Below are 26,018 nucleotides of genomic sequence, written 5' to 3' on the forward strand. Positions count from 1 at the left end.
TGAAATTCAGGCATTTGGAATTTAAATTTACGTTTGAGCGCGCGCTCGAGTTTTACTTTCACTTTCGCGATCGCGCGAAAAGACGCAGTACAGGAAGCAATCCGTCATGATTTGTCATGCATTTGTTTGGCAAATCCTCCAACTTCGTCCTGTCAGTCATTACTATCCTCACGTAAGAAAATTAAATCTCTCGCAGCAAACTTTAAAGTGATATAGATTGTACGGGCAGTGAAGAGAGTGACTCTGTGCAGAATCTCTCTTAAAGCGACAGTAGCCCCTGTTTTTCTGATCGAAAAAATGATCCAATCTGTAACTGGATGATCCAAACTGTGAGTTTTGTGACCCACTAAACCACTTTTAAATGGTGATTAAATCTGGTGTGTGGGGATGAGCAGGAAAAGTTGGTTTACATGGAAATCCCAACCCAGTCTCCTGCTTCTGCGTATCTATACAACGAGTTTGCATTTTCGTTTGGCGTAGTATTTACACGCCAAAGTCACATTTTGCGTGCATATTGTACGCAAAACCCCTCCCGTTAACTTCCATTGATGTAGAATGCGTATAAATTGCACGCAGAACTGTAAATTGTTCACAACGTCATCATCATCATTGTCCCGCCCATTCAATCTTACAAAGATTCACGATTATGCCGAAACAGAATATGCTACGTTTAGATCCCTTTTATTACAACTAGCTGTTGTACATTACATACTGTGACGAATCTTGAAACATCTAACATTATACACTGAGCTGTATCGGACGATTGTTTTTACAGTTTAATTCTAAACAATCCGTTTCAGACGCGGAAACAAAAGCTTCCAGGCGGTTTATTAATTCAAAGTTTAAACAGCTGTGCTGCTTGTAGTTAAATATGAAAGCTGTCTGGTTTGTTTAATTTGTTTACTGCTTTTTGGCTTGTGTTCTATATAATATATTAATAAAAATATTTAAATATCTCCGTGCTGCTTCACTGTTGTGATTGCTTTTGGAATATTTAAAGTATAAACTTTATTAAATAATAATAATAAATACATCATTTTAGTACTTCGCTGCTTCAGGAACCGCCCACTCCCGCTTGGAAACCAATCAAATGTTAAAACATCTTTCGCGTCCTTATCATTGTCCCGCCCCCTTATTGGACGGTACACGGTAGTTCAGTACAACCTGGAGAGCACGTGCGTGGATGAAGAAGCTGCCAATCTAATCATATTATCAGGATAGGATACAAAAGTAATGTTAAGTATTTCGCAAAATTAGTTCTTGTTCATACAAATTATTGTAAATGCAATACTAATAACGTCCACCCTTGTGCGTTAATGTTGTTTGCATCACACGTTATTGGCTGAAGTGAGCATGCGCAAGTATGCTTACAGTTGTCAGGCGATTTAGTCTTAAAAAAATATATTTTTAAAAAAAATCTGTTTGGGTAAAAATTTGTTTAAAGGTCAGCTGTGCGTAAGGATTACTTTTTATTGATACATCATATGTTTGATTACGTTTTAATTAATCCCACTTATGTCCGTGCAAGGCATTACGTGTAGATCACAGATGTTTGGATTTTTATTGACACAATCATCATCACGTACTAAAACTGTGTTTATACTGGCCAACCTTTAAATCGTCTTGATGATAACAAAGTAGTTTTAAGTGGCTTGTAAGTTTTTCTGTTATGATATCAAGTTTAGTCATTTTGTGTTCTTTTTCTTGTAGTCAAAATGCCAGGTTCAACTATTCGGCAATGTCCCCACTGCCAGAACAAAATGAATTGCAGAAACCGGCGCTGTGTCAAGGTGATTGTGTGTAATTCACACATTTTCTTTACATTGTATTGCTTCTTTTGATACACAATGTATTTCTGTTTCTCTTTCTGTAGTGTGGAAAACTGCTTGATTTTAAAAACAGACAATCCATGCGGTTGGCAAAGTTTCGAGCTCAAGCCAGTCAGTGGGCAAAAACAACTATTAAGTCTCGGAATCAGTCCAAAGTCCTTGACAATTTAGCTGTCATGGTAAGTAAATTTCAACACCCTAATTTTAGTACCTCACACTTTGTTGTTAACCAAAATCATTTATACAAGTGGCTATATTATTTAAAGGCACACGCCATATTTTGGATTTTAGCTTATTCACCGTATTCCCCAGAGTTAGATAAGTCCATACATACCTTTTTCCTCTCCGTGCGTCCTGTAACTCTGTCTGACGCAGCCACCGCTAGCTTAGCTTAGCAAAAAGACTGGAAGTAAATGGCTCCAGCTAGCATACTGGCCCAATAAGTGACAAAATAATGCAAACATTTTCCTATAAATATGTTGTGATTTGTATAGTCACACTGTGTACAAATAACAAGGTGATATGAGACACAGCCATCTTTTAACAGTATACATACTGGGAACTATATTCTCAGAAGATGAAGCACTGCTACTTGGGCGGAGTGACAACTTTGACCGAACTCTCTGCTCCTCACCAGAGGGCTTCTCGGGTGCTGCCGCCCTCGTAGCAGTCCTTCGCCTTCTGAGAATATAGTTCCCTGTATGTATACTGTTAAAGGTGCAGTGTGTAAATTTTAGCGGCATCTAGCGGTAAGGTTGCAAATTGCAACCAAGAGCTCAATTCACAGCTCACCCCTTGCTTTGAAATGCATAGAGAAGCTACTGTACGGTAGCTGCCAAAGGACAAACATGTCATCATTTAAAACAACTTAGTAAAAAAGTTTGCCCATTAAGAGCTTCTGTAGACACATGGTGGCACAAAATGGCGACTTCCATGTAAGGGGACCCTCAGTGTATGTAGGTAAAAACGTCTTATTCTAAGGTAACAAAAACAATACAGTTTATTATTAAAGGTCTTTATAAACCACTGATAATATAGTTTTGTATATTATTTTGCATTTCTCTCAAAATTACACACTGCACCTTTAAAAGATGGCCGTGTCTCATATGACCTTGTTATTTGGACACAGTGTGACTATACAAATCACAACATATTTATAGGAAAATGTTCGTGTTATTTTGTCACTTATTGGGAGCAGTATGCTAGCTGGAGCCATTTACTTCCAGTCTTTGTGCTAAGCTAAACTAGCGGTGGATGCGTCAGACAGAGTTACAGGACGCACGGGGATGAAAAAGGTATGTATGCACTTATCTAACTCTGGGGGATACGGTGAAAAAGCTAAAATCCCAAAATATGGGCGTGTTCCTATAAAGATGTTTTCCATACATGTACAGATAAAACCAATTCATATTATTGCCATTGATGTGCCAGATTTAAATGGGCAGAGATCACTAGCAGTTGGTAAAATCATATATCACTGCAGCTGCAATTGAGAGCTGTAGTTGCTATAGAAAGTAGAAACTACTGCACATGCGCTTTAAGTCAAAACAAAATATACAGTTTTGAACTTAGTTTGCACTTATGACACAAATCATATGACCCAGATCATGTCAGATTTTATTGCAGTTTTGGAATATGTTATTTAAGTTTAAGTTTGGCAAGTAAATATCAGTTAAACTTGCATAACCAAGCTGCCTAAATTTATCTTCGGCAGAAGCCATGATTTATCTATTTTGAAATAAGTCTGCTTGTATTTATGGATGTATGGTTGACAAGAATTCAGGTTTTATTTGTAAATATTGTTGAAGGTTGTATGGAAAATAAAAGTCTGGACATTTGTAAATGTCTCTGTTTTTGTGTTTAACCAAGAAAAAGCATGTTGGCGTAAAGTGACATGGGGCTTAGCAGATTTTTTAGCGGTTACTTTCACAATTAATATGAACCATTTAATAACATGTTTACTGTTTGACATTCTTATATTTTAGATGGAAAAGCTTAAAGCCCTTGGTTACCTTCCAGTTCTTTTACTGGGAAAATCATCCAAGGCCCAAAAATGGACAGCAGAGGTCCAATGCCCATTTGAGTTCCCACCTGAGGGCCATGGAGTGATTGAAAAAATGCTCATACTATTTGAGCATATTTTACAGGGTAAAACCTATTGGCAAGCACTGGCACTTAAAAGTTTTTCTAATATTTTAATGTATACAGTAAGCTCTGTATCTATTTCTGTTAAACTGCACTTTTTTGTTGTTTTTTTATGTATTTTAAAGGGTTAGTTTACCCCAAACTTACAATTTTATCATAAATCACTTACCCATGTGTCGTTCTAAACAACCAAGTCCTTCGATTGTCTTCCAAACACATTTTTAGATATTTTGATGAAAACTTGTGACTGTCCCATAGACTGCAGATTCATTTTCACAATCAAGCCCAGAAAAGAATGAAAGACATTGCCAAAAAGGTCCTTGTTCCATCAGTCGTTCAATAATAATATTATGAAGTTTTCTTGTTTGTGCAAGAAAACAAAACAAATTCGACAATTTGTTCTCCTGCTTGGTTGTTCAGTGCGCGTTCACGATGTCACCTGCTAACTTAGTTGCCAACGTACACAGGTCACATCAGCAGCATGCTTTTCTTTGCACATAAAAGTGTTTTCTAATTGCTTCATAATAGTATTATTGAACTACTGATGGACCTTTCTATCAATGCCTTTGATTCTTTTCTTGGCTTGATTGTGAAAATCAAACTGCAGCCTATGATACAGACACAAGCCTCCCAGTTTTCATCAAAAATATCTAAAAATGTGTTTTGAAGACAATCGAAGGACTTGGTGGTTTAGAACGACAGGGTAAAGGATTTATGATAAAACTATAATTTTGGGGTGAACTAACCCTGTAATATGAATTTAATGCTGCTTTTTTCAAAAATGTTTTTTTAAGGTTTTAGTCCAGAAAAAGAGCTTGAGGTCACAGAAGGTGATAAGGCAGAAGGTCAGGACTTGAACAAGACCATAGAGGATGAAGAGGACATTATATTGAAGAACAATATAGAAGTGGAAATATTGGAGGATGAAGAGCAGATGGAAGAACAACAGATAGAAAGTGGGAAGGGAGAATCAGATACTCAAGAGGGAGAACCAAAAAACCAAGAGGTCACGGGCGATGAGGCAGAAAGTCAGGACTTGAAAGGGACTGTAGAGGATGAAGAGGACATTCTGTTTGAGAACAAAGTAGATGTGGAAATATTGGAGGAGGAAGAGCAGATTGAAGAACAACAGAGTGGGGAGAGAGAACCAGGGATTGAGAGAAAAAACGCTGAACAGGAAAAAAGGGTGAAAAGAAAGATTAGAGCACTTGAGATGGAGGAAAGGAGAGAAATGGAGAGAAGAGAGAATAACATAGAAACAGGTGCACATATAAATGAGGAAGTCATATTGGAAGCAGATTGGTGAGTATAAGAAGAGGTGAAGCAAAGACATAGATATAGGAAAACATTGCACTCCATTTACTTAAGAATAGATGAAAGTGTAATGCACAATATGGCAAATTAATTCTGCTTTCTGAATATGCTAGTTGTTGATTAGAAAAGTAATCATGTAATTTCAGATGTTGTTAGAAGCTGTTGTTGCTATAGACTGTTTCAGCAGTAACAACATAAACAAGCAGCTTTCGTGGTCAACACGTAACTTCCGGTAAACTCCGCTAAGAAAAAATAACAACAAAGTCCTTTTAAAGTAGTTTATTTATATAACAAGCAAAATAAACAACACGTAGATTACGTAGGAAACCAAAACATTTGTTATTATCAAAGAGGTATTTGTTCAAGAGTTCACTTTAGCAACTAGTCAGACCATTAAAAAACTGAAACCAGAAGCGTAATTGTCTCACCATACGTGCGTCTATAGAAACAGACAGTATAATGCAGGGGTTTTTAAACCTGTTCTAGATGACACAAATGCTGCGTCCGAAACAGCCTACTACTTACTATATAGTACGCGAAAAGCAGTAGGCGAGGCGAGTAGTATGTCCGAATACACAGTATTCGAAAAACAGTATGCGAAAAGTACCCGGATGACCTACTACTTCCGGCTAGATTTTGCAGTGTGCATACGATGGACGCTTCACTATCCCATGATGCCCCGGGAGAGGAGTTATCCAACGAAGAAGACGAGCCATGCGGTTGTTTTCGCGCTGAAATGACATGACGTGATGACGACGTATATCACGTGATGTAGCAACATGGCGGATGTAGTACGTCCGAATCTCATTCATACTACCAGGATTCATACTATACAGTACCTACTGTTTTAACGCTAAGTAAGTAGGTACTTCATCTAATTCAGTACCTACTATACAGTATGCGGTTTCGGACGCAGCCCTACTGTAGTCCTGCACATTTTGCGTGTCTTCCTCATCAGACACACCTGATTCAAATCTTCAGCTTGTTAGTAGAGACTGCAACACCTGAACTGGGTGTGTAATGTATCTGAATGAGGTGTGTCACAAACGGGAGACATACAAAATGTGCAGTATTAGTGGTCCTCTAGGACAGGTTTGAAAACCCCTTGCGTAGTATACTGTCTAGAATGAAAAGTAAGCATTTTTAACTCCCTTTAAACACGAGAAACAAAGGTTATAAAACTATAAAGTTGTTGTCGGATTTATAAGTGATTTCAAATATGACATTTGAAAGTTTTTTCATTTAAAGAGATAGGAGCTGCACTTGCATGCCCGAGAGGCATTTTAGAAATGACCGAACTGATGATCAAAGTGACATGACTTGTCATAAAGGGACTTTGGGTAAAACCATTAGAATAAAAATTTGAACTTGGGCTCAGTGAAAACTGTTCTTTGACATACACTTGAACTAATGCTAAAAACTTTTTACTTTCTTTACAGCAAATCAGCTGTCAACATGGTTGCAAAAAGAAAGCGGAGAAAAAAGATGGACACAGGTATTTAATGTTATACAATATAGTTAGTGGTAACAATTAAGAAAAAGACTTTGATTAATTGCATCAGGTATGTTTGATGAGAGTTGGAGCAAAACTGTAGAGCTGTGGCCCTCCAGGTACTGAGTTTGAGACCAGTGGTTTAGCTCCTTAGCACTGCTTAAGGGATAGTTCACCCAAAAATTCTGTCATCATTTACTCACCCTCATGTTGTTACAAACCTGTATACAATTCGTTGTTCTGCTGAACACAAAGGAAGATATTTTGAGGGTGAGTAAATGATGAAATGGGTGAACTATCCCTTTAACTGTTGCATGTAATCCATTTGGAAAGTTCTTATACTATTGATGTTTATATTTGTTATTTAGATTTAAATGTTTTTTAATGTTTAAAGATTATTTTACATTTGAACTTTTAGACATTCTCCATTCACTTTATTTACTAATTGAGCAATTAATTTCTAACCAAATGTTACTTTTGTCAATTTCAGAATGTCAATTTCATGAGGCTCTGGACGTATTTCCTGTGGAATCTTTTTCAAAAAGGCGTGTCAGAAAGGTTTGAATTAATCAGTATATACAGTCTGTTAATGTTTTGTTCCATAATACTGGTGACCTTTTTATGTACAGTAAATTAATTTATATAATTCCTAATAAAAAAGTAAAGTATTTATGTTTTTGGATCATTCTTAGCATAATTTCTGTAATAATAAACTTAGGATAAAATATCTGGCTCTGTTGTAATGTTAAAAACTCCACATATAATGCATGCTAGTGTGAAGGGTACTTTATTGCTAAATTTACATCTAGAATGGACTTCTTAATTGCTTAGTCCTAAGTGCATGGCATTGGACTCATTACAGTATGTGCAAAAGAGCATGAGTTTGAAGAGCACACGCCAGTGAAGAATTGTAAATTGATATAATAATGGCTTTTACGGTGTACTGTGAATATATCATAAGCTAACTATATAACATGTAGGGCTGCTGTCCTGGAAAGAGTTTAGATTAATCCAGAAATAGGTTATAGTTATATTATAGTTATATTAAGGCGTATATTAAGTAGTTTTAACAAACATACCTTAAAAGAAACAATACTGGTGTGCATCTTGAGACAAAATTTTTGAGTTATGTTAAATGCTTTGAAAATGTAGTGATGATGTAATGATGTGTAGAGATGGAAATTGTAAAGTTATTTTTGTAATTGGCTCTGTTTTCTTACCTAATTCACAGGGACGTAAGGAGGTTTTGGTGCATTGGCAGCCATGTCCATCCTGGTAAATAAACCTACATGCCAATTTAATTCACCACTGTACTCTTATTAGTTATTAATTGTTGTAATTTTTTTACAATTTTTTTCCCAGTAAGAAGACATGGCCGCCCACCTGGGAGCCTGAAGATCATGTTCAAATTACCCTCACTCAGTGTTAACTACAGTACATTACTGGTACATGATGGGTTTTTTCCACCGTTTTTATTTTACTTTGGGTAAAACCATTAGAATAAAAATTTGAACTTGGGCTCAGTGAAAACTGTTCTTTGACATACACTTGAACTAATGCTAAAAACTTTTTACTTTCTTTACAGCAAATCAGCTGTCAACATGGTTGCAAAAAGAAAGCGGAGAAAAAAGATGGACACAGGTATTTAATGTTATACAATATAGTTATTAGTAACAATTAAGAAAAAGACTTTGATTAATTGCATCAGGTATGTTTGATGAGAGTTGGAGCAAAACTGTAGAGCTGTGGCCCTCCAGGTACTGAGTTTGAGACCAGTGGTTTAGCTCCTTAGCACTGCTTAAGGGATAGTTCACCCAAAAATTCTGTCATCATTTACTCACCCTCATGTTGTTACAAACCTGTATACAATTCGTTGTTCTGCTGAACACAAAGGAAGATATTTTGAGGGTGAGTAAATGATGAAATGGGTGAACTATCCCTTTAACTGTTGCATGTAATCCATTTGGAAAGTTCTTATACTATTGATGTTTATATTTGTTATTTAGATTTAAATGTTTTTTAATGTTTAAAGATTATTTTACATTTGAACTTTTAGACATTCTCCATTCACTTTATTTACTAATTGAGCAATTAATTTCTAACCAAATGTTACTTTTGTCAATTTCAGAATGTCAATTTCATGAGGCTCTGGACGTATTTCCTGTGGAATCTTTTTCAAAAAGGCGTGTCAGAAAGGTTTGAATTAATCAGTATATACAGTCTGTTAATGTTTTGTTCCATAATACTGGTGACCTTTTTATGTACAGTAAATTAATTTATATAATTCCTAATAAAAAAGTAAAGTATTTATGTTTTTGGATCATTCTTAGCATAATTTCTGTAATAATAAACTTAGGATAAAATATCTGGCTCTGTTGTAATGTTAAAAACTCCACATATAATGCATGCTAGTGTGAAGGGTACTTTATTGCTAAATTTACATCTAGAATGGACTTCTTAATTGCTTAGTCCTAAGTGCATGGCATTGGACTCATTACAGTATGTGCAAAAGAGCATGAGTTTGAAGAGCACACACCAGTGAAGAATTGTAAATTGATATAATAATGGCTTTTACGGTGTACTGTGAATATATCATAAGCTAACTATATAACATGTAGGGCTGCTGTCCTGGAAAGAGTTTAGATTAATCCAGAAATAGGTTATAGTTATATTATAGTTATATTAAGGCGTATATTAAGTAGTTTTAACAAACATACCTTAAAAGAAACAATACTGGTGTGCATCTTGAGACAAAATTTTTGAGTTATGTTAAATGCTTTGAAAATGTAGTGATGATGTAATGATGTGTAGAGATGGAAATTGTAAAGTTATTTTTGTAATTGGCTCTGTTTTCTTACCTAATTCACAGGGACGTAAGGAGGTTTTGGTGCATTGGCAGCCATGTCCATCCTGGTAAATAAACCTACATGCCAATTTAATTCACCACTGTACTCTTATTAGTTATTAATTGTTGTAATTTTTTTACAATTTTTTTCCCAGTAAGAAGACATGGCCGCCCACCTGGGAGCCTGAAGATCATGTTCAAATTACCCTCACTCAGTGTTAACTACAGTACATTACTGGTACATGATGGGTTTTTTCCACCGTTTTTATTTCTAGTAAACAAATAAAGGTTTAAAATTTTACTATGTGCAACTTTGTCTTTCATTTACATCTTTTAACTATAAAAAACACCAAGTTTTTATATTTTAAAGGTGTAGCGGAGGATTTTCTCGAATTTTAGAAAAGAACCGCCTTCTCCACTTTTTAAAAAAATGCAATTGCGCAACACTCCTGATTGACAACTAGGAGGACCAATAGTCTTCTTGATCTACACGGAAAAAGAAAATCCTCCGCAATACCTTTAAATATCTAGATGCTGGAGCTTATTTCAGCTACCTAAGGTCAGAAGAGGTGACCAGTCTGTCACAATGATGACACAGAATAATAGCCAATAGTTTCTGAATAACCATACTTGCATGTTTTTGGAGTGAGAAGACTTCTGCGCCCAGAGGAAACCAACAGCAACAATGGGAAAACCACCTACTACGAATGTCTCAAGGAAGTGTGAAGTCATTTGTAGACTTGCATAGTAACTGTTTAATACAAGCCTTTTGTGTGTGTATACAGTATTATATATATATATATATATATATATACATATATATATATATATATATATATATACATATATATATATACATATATATATATATATATATATATATACATATATATATATATATATATATATATATATATATATATATATATATACATATATATATATATATATATATATATATATATATACATATATATATATATATATATACATATATATATATATATATATATATATATACATATATATATATATATATATATACATATATATATATATATATATATACATATATATACATATACACATATATATATATACATATATATATATACATATATATATATATATATATATACATATACATATATATATATACATATACATATATACATATACATACATACATACATATATATATACATATATATATATATACATACATATATATATATACATACATATATATATATATATATATATATATATATATATACATACATATATATATATATATACATACATATATATATATATATATATATATACATATATATATATATATATATACATACATATATATATATATATACATACATATATATATATACACACATATATATATATATACACACATATATATATATATATATACACACACATATATATATATATATACACATATATATATACATACATATATATATATATACATATATATATACATACATACATACATACAGTGAATTAGTCTATTTACACACTATAACATAGAAAACCATCCTTCTAAATGTACCTAGTGAGTGAGTTGAGTAACACTTCTGCATTCATGGATATTTAGTAAAACCATAGTAGAATTGTCAAATATAACCCTTGTATAGTCAAACAATGCTTTTAATAATACAAAACAGATGTTTTTAACAAATAATGATGCCTACACATCCCTTTTGAGCAAACTTTTTTGTGTGTGTGTTAAGATTCAAGAGAATTGTATGGTAATAAATGCAGATGAAAAATGAAAAGCTTTCTATGTCACAGATAATTGCACTACACAAGACCTTGCAATGCAGATAGAGTAAAGATGTAGGGTAGGCCTATGTAATGTCAGCACCAAAAGTAGTGGGCAACATAATAGGGCGGTTTTCCAGACAGGGCTTATATAGCCCAGACTTAACTGTATGTGTGAGCTGCCTTAATTTAAATCATTAAATCTTAGCATAGATCAGTGCCATTGTTTTGTCTCAAAATGCAAACCACTACTGTTATAGTAAGGTATGTTTGTAGGCCTAGTCCTGGATTAACCCTTACAGAAAAGTAACATGAATTTCACATGTGAAACGTGTATTTTTTGGATATTTAGTGTGAATCCCACGTGAAACACATGTGAGACCAATGTGATCACATGTGAAATTAGTGGATCACATGAGGGGACATGTTGTCCACATGTGATTACATGTAAAAAATTGTCACCACATTATGCACATGCACGTCACATGGGATTCACACAAAAATGACCAAAAACACACATTTCACATGTGAAATTGATGTTGTTCACATTAAAAAAACGTGAAATCCATGTGGGTTTTTTGTAAGGGACTGTAAACCCTGTCTGGAAAACTTCCCCAAAGAGTGTCTTGGAGGCAGTTTTATTTATTTGCCATGCTGTAATATGTTTTCAGTCTCAGATAAAAAAAACTGAGGCAGTGGAGGTCACCTGTCCTAAATATTTTAGCTCCAACCCTACTCCAACATGCCTGCCTCTAATTTTTAGGTAGCCCTGAACAACTTGATTAGCAGGTTCATGTGTGTTTGACTGGGGTTGTAGCTGAAATCTGCAGGACATGTGCCCTCCAGGAATAGTGGTTGGAGTCCAATAAACACCCTGGGCCACGTTTCCCAGCCAAGGTTTAGATTAATCCAAGACTAGGGCTAGTTATATTAGGATATATTGGCCTAAGACAAGGCTTAGCTAAAGCCAAGACTAGGCCTTAGTTAAATTAAGATGCATCTTTTATAAACAATTGTCTTAGAAAAAAGATGGCGTTTATCTTAAGAACAAATCAATGCCACTGGGATATTTTAAGATCTGTCAGTGCAAGTTGTTTTCAGTTGACACTGCCAAACGTGTGTTTTAGTCTAGGACTATCCTTAAACCTTGTCTGTGAAACCAGTGGCCGGTTTCATAAACATAGTCATGACGTTAAGACTGTGTCTTAGGAATGATTCTGACTAACTAGCAATTAGTTAGGGCTAATTAGTCTTATTATTTGGATTTAAATTAGACCAATCTACCTTTCTATGCAACATACTTAAAAGAGTTATGATCAGTCTTGAAGAAAAAAATTCATGACTAACTTTTAAGACTAGTATTAAAGTTTTATGCAACCGGCCACAGGGGATTATGTATTATATAAGCATAGCATATATCATGTTTAAAAACATACCTTACAAAAAACAATACTAGTGTGCATCTTGAGACAAAACAATGATCGCCTACTGATATATGTTGGATGTTTTTAAATTAAGGCACCTTAAACATGCTTTTTAGTGTGGGACAAGGATAAACCCTGTCTGGGAAACTGTCCCTATCAGTTTTAAACTCACTCTGAATCCTCCACAAAATAATGAAAACAATTCTAAAGCTTGTAGTAAACTCTATAAAAGACTATGTATGTATGTGTGTAGCTGTCCAACCTGCCAAAGGTAAGATTTATCAATAATTTCTAAGTGATTCAAGATGCCAGAGAATGGGTTTGATAAAAGAGAAGCTCCACTATCCTTATCCAGCGTGGGGTCCTGCTTGTGATACATATCTCACGCCTTCACATTCTTCCAGTCAAAAGGATCAAAGAAAGAGTGTCATTGTATTTAACAATTTATTAACTCTAATATAAATCAGTAATAATTCAAATGAACTGGTCTTAACAATATTAATTAAACATTAATTGATTATAGCATACACCATAAAAAAAATCTCTTAACCAATATACTTATTTTAAATTATTGTTATATTTATAAACATAAATAAAATCGGCCACTTTCTGAGTGAAGTTTTACATTTTCTTTTTTATACATTAGGACAACTCTAATCCTAACCCAAAGTATTAATCATAGAAGGCGGTGGGACAAGACAACTATATACAGGGACCTATATACAGGGACTTGCTCTATTACCTAACATTCAATTTTTACATAATTTTAATGTATGTTATTTAATACTATTTTATAGTATTTATTCAGCTGAATTGTATGTATTAGTCAAAATAGAATATACTGCAGATTTCTCTGCTGTCAGTGACAGAAGACAACGGAGACAGATGTAAAACAGAATTAAAAGTTTATTGAGAGATATGGTAAATGTGTAATGATGAGTTGAGGCACTCCAGGTATCCAGAGGCACACAAGAACACTCCAGCGCCAGCCGATGTAATCCGAGAATCCAAAGTACTCCTAAACACAGATGACGATGAAATAGAATCCTCTAAAGGGGAGAGAGAGAGAGTCAGGTTAATCCACACAATATACAAACAGCATGAAGCGATGGGACCGGACAGTGAACGTGTGCCTGTGGATGGCTTTTAAAGGGTGAATCTGATCAGCTACGGAATAAAAATTCAGGTGAGTGATCTGGTGAGGAACCTGGCTGATCTGTGACACATGCACACTACATGCACAACCTGCCTGAACTGAGTTAAAGACAAGACTGGGACTATACATGTATTTTATTTAGCTTACAGTTGGGAAGAACATGCATTCAGTGCATTTGTTGTACTATGCTTGGGATGAAATGCTTGCAGTGAAACACAGGTAAAGAGTCTCAAACACACTAAAGAGATTTAAAAATACTATTCATAACATATATGTACATATATGTATTTATTATTATTTCCCATTAGGATGTGGAAATATTTAACACATATGTTAATATGTTTCTCAAAGTGAAAAATAGCAGCTTATAAAATAGTTATTTAAAGGGATAGTTCACCCAAAAACTCTAAACTCCGCCATCATCTACTCACTCCCATGTTGCCAGAAACCTGTATAAATTTCTTTGTTCTGCTGAACACGACTGAAGATATTTTGAGGAATGTTTGTAATCAAACAGTTCGTGAGCCCCATTCACTTCCATAGAATTCTTTTTTCCAACTATGGAAGTGAATGGGGCTCACGAACGGTTTGATTACGAACATTGCTTAAAATATCTTCAGTCGTGTTCATCAGAACAAAGAAATTTATACAGGTTTCTAACAACATGAGAGTGAGTAAATGATGACAGAATTTTTGTTTTTGGGTGAACTATCCCTGTAATATTTGTCTGATCACTCTACATGTGCAGGTTTAGCCCTCATCACTGTCATCTGAGCTGTAGTTTATTGCCTCAGTTTCTTCATCAGAAATGTTATCAAATAAAATGCTGTCTGAAGCCTGTCCCAGAACACACTGTCGGTATAACATCCTAGCATTATTTTGCAGAAAATGAAGGTCTTCCAGTTTTCTCTTGAGAAGGCACAGTAGTCCACTGGAGCTCTCTTGATCACTGTCACAGTCTACACAAAAAAGAAATGAAAACATTAAAGATGATCAATCCCTATTTAGTCCTTATTATTCAATATAAAGCAATGCATTGGTTATTGAATTTTATTATGGCAACTTACTGTTATTTTGTATTTCTAGAGAAAGATCCCTCAGTGAACTTTCAGCCTCCTTTAAAGATTGCCAGTGTTGCTTGACCTCCATCACTATGATCTGCTCTTCCTCCTTCAGTCGGGAAAGCAACATGAACCGGTCAAAGACCACCTTCTTGGTTGAGAGGTTGCCGTTACCTGTAATTGTTGAAGGTCTTAAAATGCCATTTTAAACACTGCATTAACATCAAGCTATATTTATCAAATACACTGAGAATAGTAGGTTAATTACTAGTGTCAGGGCATTCCCATGGCCATTGGAAATTATCAGCTGCAAGCAGTTCATCCACAGAAGGAAGCTGGTGGGTTGACTGTTCATTGAAGTCCTTAATGGCAGCTGCCAAGGTTGACTTGTCTTCATTCATTCTTCTCCTCATTTTGTGCCTTCTTTTGTTGCTATCTAATAAATCAACAACATACATAAATACAACAGCATTCAAGTCCATTCCTTAGCGGGAATTACTGAAGTACATTTTATACAGTACATTACATAATCATTTTATCTGACCTGTCTTATGGTACAGATTATTTTTTCTCTGCTTTATGCTGAGATAAAGGCCTCGAATTCTGCCCTCAAGTCCAGCGTCATCTTTTGCACTTGATCCTACATCACAAATTAGCCTTGCAAATTAGATAAATTCTGCCAACTTGACTTGGACAGTGTACAACTTTTATAAATCAAAAAATGTTATTGCATAAGAACTATAAAACAGGTCCTTCAAAATGTATTTATTACCTGCAGCCCACTGTTGGACGTCACTGACCCACTGCTGAATTTCATCATCACTGATATTTAGCTCAGCCTGCAGACTTGCACAACTCTCTCTTTCCACTTTCAGCCTTTCGGCTGTCTAAATACATATCAAATACTATAAATTAATTTGATAATAAAGGTTTATAGTTTAACAATGTATGCCATAGACATAATTGCTCAAATGTACGTAAAATTGTTCTTTTTGTTTAATACATAGGTTGTATAATAGGTTGACATTTGCATCAGTAAAATACCTTAATGTATCTCTGGGACAAATATTTTGCCAGATTTTCAGATTTCCGTTTGTTCCATGCAGAAGCAAGAACTGTAAGCATGTCTGAACGTGCTTTTATTATAGAGTTGTAGATAGTTGGTCAAAGTAAATAAACAATGTTAGTCAGAATTCATTAATATTTAGAAATAACTATAGGTTAAAAGTAGTACTTAAAGATATTCACCAGCTTTGGACATGTATTTAGTGCAGATTGCAGCTCTTGACAGGAAGGAGTTGACTTGCTCCACCTCTTCTCCAATTGTAAGACCAGCTCCCTCTTGGTTTTTCCCGGACCATTTTATCTACAAAAACAACAACAACAACAACAACAAAACAAAACAAAAAAACAATGGCTGTTGTGCATGTCCATAGCATAAAAATATGTAACAAAAGAATCTTACCTCACAACTCCACTCATGTGCTTTGGCATGCATAACTGATAATAGTGGGTGCATACTTAATAAAGGCCTTAGCTCCGGACAGTGTCCAACCACTCTCTTTAGGTATGGCCAGTACTTGCAGGCAACATCTGAGCAGAAGAATGTCACATTTTCTTTTGAGAGGGCATTTTGAAGAAACAGGGGATAGGCAAAAATTTCCCCTCTGAACATGTTTAGGGCTTTTAAAAGTCCTCCATGTCGGCACACAGCAATCTCAAGGCCTTCCTCATCAATCTTTGATGTTGACTTTTTTGCAGACTCCTTGGCTGCTGTCCACTGAGAGGAGCCACAAACCCCTTTACCTGTGGCCTACAAGACATTGCATTCAAATGATTATTATGTCAATAATGGCAGTTGGATTAGAATATACAAATGACAATGAGTAAAGAGTTATTACATGCTTGGTCTTTTCATGAACATATTCCACAAAGGAGGAAACATCACCATCTTTCATTATAAATTCGCCATCGAAGTAGCCCTTCTCTGTCCTTAATTTTATAAAAAAGGAAAACATGACAAACATTAAAGTACAATAAAATGTACCAAAAATGAAAAAAAAACCCATACCCTTTCGCATTATGGAACCTGTACAGTTTCCTGTTACCATCCACTGACACTGCATGCATGGATGGACTGCAGGCGGGACATTTAAAAGGCTGGACACCACAAAGCATCTCAACCTCATGCTGGGCAAAGGTCCACTCCAGAAAGCTTTTCTGGAATGTGTCTCCACATATTTTACCACTCTGTTGAAATAACCAAACCAATCAATCACTTTAATGCATGCTAACATGTTAACAATATAGATTTAACAGTGTTTACCCTGCCATTGTACTCCGTTCTTCGGTCAAGCATTCCAAGGAATGCTTGACGTGAAAGACCTGGAGCAAAAAGTTTTAAGTCCAGAAAAGACCTAAAAAGGCCAGCCTCATACACAGTCTCAAAATGTATAGAGGCTGGCCAGTAACCAGACTTGAGGAGATTACTGAGTCCCACTGCCCAGGTTTTCCCGCAGCTTAAACACTCCAGTGATGGAAGGGTGAGATTGTACCGTCCTATTAAAATGTGATCACAACAGCTTTATAAATTTCTAATCACAGATATTACATGCAAGTTTTCCTGTAATAAACCTAATGTGTTGTTTTCATAAACAGAAAGAAACTACATCTTACCATTTAAATTAATAAGGATAATAGGCTTGCCACTGATTACTCTGCAAGAACTTTCTGAACAGGCACAGATTTTCTGTGGCAAAAGCAGCGGAAGATATCGGACTAAAAAGCAAAACAATGTTAATAGCAAACTCCTCAGTGAAGGATTCATAAACAAGTAAATTAAATATATAACTTAAAGGGGTCATATCGTGAAAATGTTAGCATTGCCACCTTGTAGGTCTGAGCAAAAATGTGTCGTTTTGGGTGTGTCTTTTAAAATGCAAATGAGCTGATGAAGTGCAAACACTAATCACAATGATGGTGGTTTGATGCAATTCAAACTCAATTGTGCTGTGAATTATCTTTTCTTTCTTTCTTTCTCTCTGCACTAAATAGCAGTGCTGTGGTTGGATAGTGTACATTAAGGGGGCGGTATTATTCTAATAAGATATCCTTATGACATCATAAAGAAAGCCAAATTTCAATGACCTATTTTTGCTCACACCTACAAAGTGGCAATGCTAACATTTTCACGATATGACCCCTTTAAAAGGTATTGCGGAGGATTTTCTTTTTCCGGGTGGATCATTAAGACTATTGGTCCTCCTAGTTGTCAATCAGGATTGTTTCGCAATTGTATTTTTTAAAAACGTGGAGAAGGCGGTTCTTTTTTAAAATTCGAAAAAATCCTCCGCTATACCTTTAATATATTTATTAAATGTATTAATAATGGTTACACCAATGAACAGCCATTTAAATTGTACAAACTGAAATTGAAAAGATAGTGAAAAGCATACCCTGTTCAGAGAACTCGTATGTCTCAGAATGTCTCTTCACTCCAGTGGTTGGACACAGTGGCTTAAAAAACCCATGGACCATAGACTCCCTGTTATGGAGAGGTAGATGCTGATGGACATCTCCATCACAAATGGTGCATAGATACTGCCTAGGTAGACAGTCCCTGCACCGTACAATAGCCTCAGTAGACAGACAGTGCTGGCAGACACATTCCTGAACGTATTCAGCTGCCAAAAGATTCCTAACCATGGACTCCCTTGCAATCTGCCATCTCTCATGGCTTAGGGATTGCCGCTTTTGCCAGGTTATTGCCAAAGACACCTCTTCAGGCTGATCACATTCATCATTAAGGATTTGCTCCAATTCTTCAATAAGTGAGGCTTCATTGAAAAAGAAACCAGTCAGTACACAAGTGAGTAAACAATATAATCAGTTTTATGGAGATTTATAAAAAATGTATAAAATTATGCAATTAAGTATGTTGCAGCTGGCAGAATGGTACTTAAAACTCTATTAATCCACTGCCATTCCGCATAACTACTGTATAGTGAAAAGTTACCAGTTTCTGCTTGATAGATAAATTCCTCTTGGATGGGCAAACTGGTAGGAGCTTTAAACAAAATAAAATATGAAAAATAAGCATTTGTGGGTTCTTTATATCCGTTTCTATGGACAGTTTCAGCAGCAATAACAAACAAACCGCTATTGTGGCCCAAACTTAACCTTTGGTAGACTTCTGCATAATTAATAAAATTAAAGGAACACGTTGACATTTTGGGATTTTAGCTTATTCACCGTATCCCCCAGAGTTAGATAAGTCCATACATACCTTTTTCATCTCCGTGCGTGGTGTAACTCTGTCTGACGCAGCCCCCGCTAGCTTAGTTTAGCAGAAAGACTGGAAGTGAATGGCTCCAGCTAGCATACTTCTCCCAATAAGTGACAAAATAACGCAAACATTTTCCTTTTTATATGTTGTGATTTTGTAAAGTCACAGCGTGTATAAATAACAAGGTGATATGAGACACAGCCATCTTTTAACAATATACATACTGGGAACTATATTCTCAGAAGATGAAGCACTGCTACTTGGTCAGAGTGATTTGCACAACTCTGACCGAACTCTCTGTTCCTCACCAGGGGGCTTCACGGGTGCTGCGAGCAAATCACTCCAACCAAGTAGCAGTGCTTCGCCTTCTGAGAATATAGTTCCCTGTATGTATATGGTTAAAAGATGGCTGTGTCTCATATGACCTTGTTATTTTTACATGTGACTACAAATCACAACATATAAATAGGAAAATGTTTGTGTTATTTTGTCACTTATTGGGAGCAGTCTGCTAGCTGGAGCCATTTACTTCCAGTCTTTGTGCTAAGCTAAGCCAGCGGAGGGTGCGTCAGGCAGAGTTAAGGGACGCACGGAGATAAAAGGGGTACGTATGCACTTATCTAACTCTGGGGGATATGGTGAATAAGCTAAAATCCCAAAATGTCGGCATGTTCCTTTAATAACAACAGATTCCCTATAGATGTAGATTTTTTTCTGATAACAAGCAAAATAAACAACAAGTAAATTAGCTTAGTTCAAATCATAGCTGAAGTTTATCAACCATTACACTGAGCTAATGTTACTGAATAAAATTAATGTATATGTTAACTACAGATTGGCTGCCTAACCCCCTTCACGCTGTCTGCCCTCATCTTTTAGAAACTGAAACATTTTTATTTTAAACAAGGTATTTGTTCCAGAAGTCAGTTTAGAGCCAGACCAATAAACAAACACAGACCGGAAGTTATTTTCAAGACAAAACATGAAACCATCTATGAGGGTGTGCACACCAAAGCTTTTAAAAACGGCTAAAAAACGGCAGGCGGACGCCAACTGCCAGCTTTTTATCAGCTGAGCGCTTGGTTGCTGCGATACTTCTGGTTTGTTTATTAGTCGTTGTATGATGCACCAATTAGTTGACCTCTACTGTGATTGGATGGCCAAGTGAGAACTGACAAGCTGAACTTATCACCAAAAGTTGAATATTTTTCAACTCTTGGAAAAACTGCAGAGCATGGACAAAACCCACCAGCTGCTGTCTTTTTGAAAAGCCCCGCGCTTCCATTGAAAACAATTGAAAACATATTAAGTGTTTCGTTGCAAAACGAGATAACCACCGTTTTTTTAATTGTTCAGAAATCTTGTTTTTTGGTTGTGCATTCCAATTCATTTCAATGCAACTGCAGTTGGTTTGTTTTGATTTAAACCTTCATAACTTAAAAAATTCAGCCAAGTAGCACCATAAAACAAAATAATAACATGATAACATAATAATAAACATGTTTTGACAAAAATGTAAAAAAATGGATTTATCTCATTTTGCAACGAAACTCTTCATATGCCGGCATAAACGCCTTGGTGTGCATGCCCACTAAATGAGTGTACATAAAAAATTAAACAGACTACACATATCTAAACATTTATCAAACTAGGAGGAAACATATAGCACAAATGAAAATAAAAGCAAATTTAAATGACAATTGTAAATTCACAAATGTCTCACCTTGGTTAGGAGCCTTTCTTTTCAGTTTTGGCTTTATTGTTGTTTTTCCTCGAAGCGGCCTTACCCTATTCCCATCTCTGTCCCTTTGCCTCCACTTTACAGTCGTGGGATGGGCCTTAGACCTCTTAACTTGACTTTTTTCCACTTTCTAAATTTCAAATAGTACATTTAAGGGTTTATAATTGTTTTTTTACTTAGCATTTAAGTAGAATATACTTGACTTTCATAAATAATATATTGGCCTATAAGACCGTAGTATTGCTTACATTACTGACAGAAAAAGAAGTCAAAAATAAACATGATCACTCAAGACACAATTACTCTATGGGGAGCCAATTCTGCCATATTCATAAATAAATAAATACATAATAAATATACAAGGAAATGTTAAAAAATAAAAATACAGAAATAAATAAAGAAATATATATACATGGAAATGTAAAAAAACAAAAATAAATGAGTATTTATACCTGTATTTCTTTATTTATGTATAATTGTATTTTTTCACACTATTATTTATTTATTTATTCATTTATTTATACATTTATTTATTTTTACTTTTATTTATTTTCACATTTATTTATGTATAAATGTATTTATGTCTATAGGTATTTATTTATACATTTATATATTTCTATATATATTTATTTCCACATTTATTTATTTATACATTTATTTATTTCTTCTTTTCTTCGTCTGTATGCTAATGAGGGGGGCGTGTTTTACCTCAGACTTAGCAATCAATCTCTGAGTGCCAGTGCTGAAGCTTTGAGGCCACAGTGACACCTGGTGGTGTGAAAAGCGAACAAAGTTGCACATGGAGTGAATGACTTGGAGATGTGTAATATCCAAAACCTTATTTCAAGTTTTAAATCATTTTGTGTCACCATAACTGTGTATATATAGGGTCACTATACATAGCATACATACTGTACTCAGTACATGGCCGTAAATCGCCATCCGGTCGTGATTTCTAAAAATGTCTTGGCACACATAAATATCAAAATGCACGTTATCAACATATCTGATGACAGACCCTTGTAAGTGGACAGTATGCTCCAGGGCATTTACATTAAATGTTATTAATAGTGCATAATTTCACGCGTTTCCATATTAAAGTGTCCACTTACAAGGGTCTGTCATCAGATATGTTGAAAACGTGCATTTTGATATTTATGTGTGCCAAGACATTTTTAGAAATCACGACCGGATGGCGATCCACGGCCATGCCCTGAGTACAGTATGTATGCTATGTATAGTGACCCTATATATACACAGTTATGGTGACACAAAATGATTTAAAACTTGAAATAAGGTTTTGGATATTGCACATCTCCAAGTCATTCACTCCATGTGCAACTTTGTTCGCTTTTCACACCACCAGGTGCCACCGCGGCCCCAAAGCCCCAGCACCGGCACCCAGAGATCGACCGCCAAGTCCGAGGCAAAACACGCCCCCCCCATCAGCACACAGACGAAGAAAAGAAGAAACAAACAAATGTACAAACAAATAAATGTGGAAATAAATATATATATAAATATATAAATGTATAAATAAATACGTGTAGACATAAATACATTTATACATAAATAAATGTGAAAATAAATAAAAGTAAAAATAAATAAATGTATAAATAAATGAACAAATAAATAAATAATAGTGTGAAAAAATACAATTATACATAAATAAAGAAATACAGGTATAAATGCTCATTTATTTTTGTTTTTTTGCATTTCCATGTATATATATTTCTTTGTTTGTTTCTGTATTTTTGTTTTTTTGCATTTCCTTGTGTGTTTATTTGTGTATTTATTTGTTTATGAGTGTGGCAGAATTGGCTCCCCATATTACTCATGTTACCTGTATCTGATCAAGAAACACATCTCCAAGAAGAAGTGCTGCTTCTAAAGAGCCCCTGGACATTCTGCTTGAACAAAGTACAATGGGGAAAATGACAACATAAAAACAAGTTGGTTACACTGATTTGATTAATACAAACATCTGTGATCTACACGTGATGTCTGGCACGGACATAAAGTATAGTGATATTATTAAAACGTAATCAAACATATGTTGCATCCAATCCTTACGCACTGCTGACCGTTAAAATAAATGTTACCCTAATACATTATATGAAAAATGTTTTTTAAAAGACATTATTCGCCTGACAACTGTAGGCATACTTGCGCATGCTCTCTTCAGCCAATAACGCTTGATGCAGACAGCATTGACACACATTAGAGGTCGAAAGTTATTAGTATCGCATTTACAATAATATGGATAAACAATAACTCATTTTTGCTAAATACTTAACGTTACTTTTGTATGTTGATGTTTGGCATCTTCGACAACGCACGCACGTCTCGATGTTGTTGAGCGAACTACCGGGGGCGGGACAATGATTACGACGCGAAAGATGTTTTAACATTTGATTGGTTTCCAAGCGGGAGTGGGCGGTTCCTGAAGCAGCGAAGTACTAAAATGATGTTTTATTATTATTATTTAATAAAGTTTATACTTTAAATCTTCCAAAAGCAATCACATTAGTGAAGCAGCACGGAGATATATAAATATTTTTATTAATATATTATATAGAACACAAGCCAAAAAGCAGTAAACAAATTAAACAAACCAGACAGCTTTCATATTTAACTACTAGCAGCACAGCTGTTTAAACTTTGAATTAATAAAGCGTCTGGAAAGCTTTTGTTTCCGCGTCTGAAACGGATTGTTTAGAATTAAACTGTAAAAACAATCGTCCGATACAGCTCAGTGTATAATGTTAGATGTTTCAAGATTCGTCACAGTATGTAATGTACAACAGCTAGTTGTAATAAAAGCGATCTAAACGTAGCATATTCTGTTTCGGCATAATCGTTCAATCTTTCAAAAAAGATTGAATGGGCGGGACAATGATGATGATGACGTTGTGAACCATTTACAGTTCTGCGTGCAATTCATACGCATTCTACATCAATGGAAGTTAACGGGAGGGGTTTTGCGTACAATATGCACGCAAAATGTGACTTTGGCGTGTAAATACTACGCCAAACGAAAATGCAAACTCGTTGTATAGATACGCAGAAGCAGGAGACTGGGTTGGAAATCCAGTCTTTTTGTTTGTTTAAAAAACAACAGCATCAAAACAACAACAAATTTGTGTTTTGATAGATGTTTTGTCTTAATATTCTACATTAAAAGTACTGTATTTTTTATTCGGGCTACTTGCATTCATTTTGGGCTACCAAAAACTGAAGAGTGCCTGCCCAAGGGCTACCAGGGATTTTGAAATTTTGCGAGCCCTGCCATGAATGCAGCAAATTAAATTAATGTACATTTGACAAAAAAGGCTGTTTATTATTCTGGCCGGTAAAAAATGTGTTTGGCTGGTGGATTTTTTCATCTACCAGTCCCCGTGGCAGGTGAGCCAAAAAGTTAATTTCGGACCCTGGCTCCAGCGCTTACGTGCACACACACAGATGATAGAGGGATGTATCAACAATTCTTAGTTAAGGTAATAACATATTTTAATATTGAAAATGAGTAGACTATTCCTTTAATATATATATATATATATATATATATATATATATATATATATATATATATATATATATATATATATATATATATATATATATTAATGTATTAGGGCTACCTGCAATATTTGCAAAATGTCCCTCTAAAAAATGTTGGCATAATCTGGCCTACACTATCTGTTGCATATCAGCCGTTCCAAAAGATAGTTTACAAGAGAAACCATTATGTGCAAGGTGAGAGAATAGTTGCGTAATTTTAATGTATGAACAGACTAAAAAAAGTGTACTCACAATTCATAATTAGTTGTCTATTCCTATAGTCTGTGAGCCTGTTGGCCTATTTTTTTTTTTAACTGCACCTTTTTGTGGCTTTTATTTTATAGTGATCCTTAATCTAAGAAGTCGAACATCAGAAATTAAGCGACAATGTGAAAATACTACTAGTCCATTTTGTGGTGATCTATTTGCAAGACTATTTACATGCTGTTTGTAATAAAGGGCGTTTATCTATTGCTGGGATGTTTTTAAAAAAATCGAGGGCAAATTAAGAGCATACCCACTTCTCCAGGAACCACTACACCACTGGTGACAACCACATTTAAATGCGGGAGTGAATCCCCAAAATCTTCTTTTAATGTCTGTACGGAACAAGACTCACTCCCGAAAATCTGATGATTGACAAGAGATAACAACAGCAACGTTCTGTCATCTCTCGCGTGTTCATCACTCACAGCTTTGACCTAAACAATTTAACAGCGTTATGTTTTGCAATAAACCTCAATTTTGTCGTTTTGTATTGCACGCATTTGTGAGGCTGCTTCACAGCACAGTGTTGCCAGGTTCTCTTGCCAGGTTTTTTTGTACTTATATACCGTTTTGGTGCTTACTCGTTTATGGCTTTTGGCTCATGAAGCAATCAAGTTTTTCGTGATTAAAGAGTGAACATGCCAGTATGGCTATTTTGATCTTTGAGATAAAGCATTTGGATTTATTTCGGTTAATTATTCGATTTTTCTTGTTTGCTGTTTTTTCCGTGCAAGATCTAGCAACACTAGTCAGCAAACACTCGGGCCCTGTCATCGCATTCATAAAAATACATTCACTGAACAAAATGTTAACTAAAACACGTATTATCTTATAGCTATACATTTTTACCACATGTAGCCTACATTACTGTGACACTCATCAGAATACTTCCTTTGACACGTTGTCTGAAAAACCCTTAATCTGTTACATTAGTACTTAGAAAAGAAGGTCTACTGCCAAATATTTTATGTACGAGATGTAGAACATTAGAGAATAAATAAAGTCAAATAAACTATAACAAACTACTCAACAGATTTTGTTTAAAAACTAAGTCATGATCAGACTCCACAGATAAACATACCAAAATACATAAATAATTCTATAAATATG

The 26,018-nt window shown here is 35.0% G+C and overlaps 2 protein-coding genes and 1 long non-coding RNA gene across 6 annotated transcripts; 2 read left to right on the forward strand and 1 right to left on the reverse strand.

Annotated features, from left to right (window-relative positions):
- The first annotated feature begins 423 nt into the window (after positions 1–423).
- On the forward strand, positions 424–8,258 carry LOC141365365 (uncharacterized). Of its 2 annotated transcripts, XM_073869693.1 has the most exons (9): positions 424–1,230; positions 1,711–1,790; positions 1,874–2,008; positions 3,815–3,977; positions 4,769–5,276; positions 6,728–6,783; positions 7,271–7,338; positions 8,012–8,055; positions 8,143–8,258. In XM_073869693.1, the coding sequence occupies exons 2-9, from the start codon at positions 1,716–1,718 to the stop codon at positions 8,207–8,209; spliced, it is 1,116 nt and encodes a 371-aa protein (XP_073725794.1). In that variant the 5' UTR covers positions 424–1,230; positions 1,711–1,715; the 3' UTR covers positions 8,210–8,258. The 2 variants fall into 2 exon arrangements, with proteins under 2 accessions (XP_073725794.1, XP_073725801.1); XM_073869700.1 differs by lacking the exon at positions 424–1,230 and having other exon boundaries at positions 1,360–1,790.
- Positions 8,259–8,282: 24 nt separating this feature from the next.
- LOC141364286 (uncharacterized) lies at positions 8,283–9,926 on the forward strand. The gene is made up of 4 exons (XR_012370004.1): positions 8,283–8,421; positions 8,909–8,976; positions 9,650–9,693; positions 9,781–9,926. It is a non-coding gene; the product is annotated as an uncharacterized lncRNA (long non-coding RNA).
- A 4,696-nt stretch (positions 9,927–14,622) lies between these two features.
- On the reverse strand, positions 14,623–23,532 carry LOC129439741 (uncharacterized). Of its 3 annotated transcripts, none has more exons than XM_073869707.1 (17): positions 23,383–23,491; positions 22,924–22,987; positions 21,063–21,210; positions 19,070–19,120; positions 18,510–18,890; positions 17,731–17,832; positions 17,381–17,613; positions 17,126–17,304; positions 16,956–17,046; positions 16,520–16,867; positions 16,303–16,420; positions 16,099–16,190; positions 15,827–15,941; positions 15,599–15,694; positions 15,323–15,490; positions 15,061–15,228; positions 14,623–14,952 (listed from the first exon to the last, which is right to left on the reverse strand). In XM_073869707.1, the coding sequence occupies exons 1-17, from the start codon at positions 23,403–23,405 to the stop codon at positions 14,744–14,746; spliced, it is 2,586 nt and encodes an 861-aa protein (XP_073725808.1). In that variant the 5' UTR covers positions 23,406–23,491; the 3' UTR covers positions 14,623–14,743. The 3 variants fall into 3 exon arrangements, 2 of the variants coding, with proteins under 2 accessions (XP_073725808.1, XP_073725812.1); XM_073869711.1 differs by lacking the exon at positions 23,383–23,491 and adding an exon at positions 23,247–23,269; XR_012370594.1 differs by having other exon boundaries at positions 14,814–14,952; positions 15,061–15,245; positions 23,383–23,532.
- Between the last annotated feature and the right edge of the window lie 2,486 nt (positions 23,533–26,018).

Source organism: Misgurnus anguillicaudatus, chromosome 1 (assembly GCF_027580225.2).
Source record: "Misgurnus anguillicaudatus chromosome 1, ASM2758022v2, whole genome shotgun sequence".
Taxonomy (NCBI): Eukaryota; Metazoa; Chordata; class Actinopteri; order Cypriniformes; family Cobitidae; genus Misgurnus; species Misgurnus anguillicaudatus.

Coding starts and splice junctions, on each gene's coding strand:
- LOC141365365 (XM_073869693.1), top strand. CDS start 1,716: ATGCCAGGTTCAACTATTCGGCAATGTCCCCACTGCCAGAACAAAATG. Junction 1,791..1,873: donor GAAACCGGCGCTGTGTCAAG/GTGATTGTGTGT, acceptor CTCTTTCTGTAG/TGTGGAAAACTGCTTGATTT. Junction 7,339..8,011: donor CAAAAAGGCGTGTCAGAAAG/GTTTGAATTAAT, acceptor CCTAATTCACAG/GGACGTAAGGAGGTTTTGGT.
- LOC129439741 (XM_073869707.1), bottom strand. CDS start 23,405: ATGCCAAACATCAACATACAAAA. Junction 21,211..22,923: donor TGTTTCTTGATCAGATACAG/GTAACATGAGTA, acceptor TTTGAAATTTAG/AAAGTGGAAAAAAGTCAAGT. Junction 17,047..17,125: donor AGGTTCCATAATGCGAAAGG/GTATGGGTTTTT, acceptor TATAAAATTAAG/GACAGAGAAGGGCTACTTCG.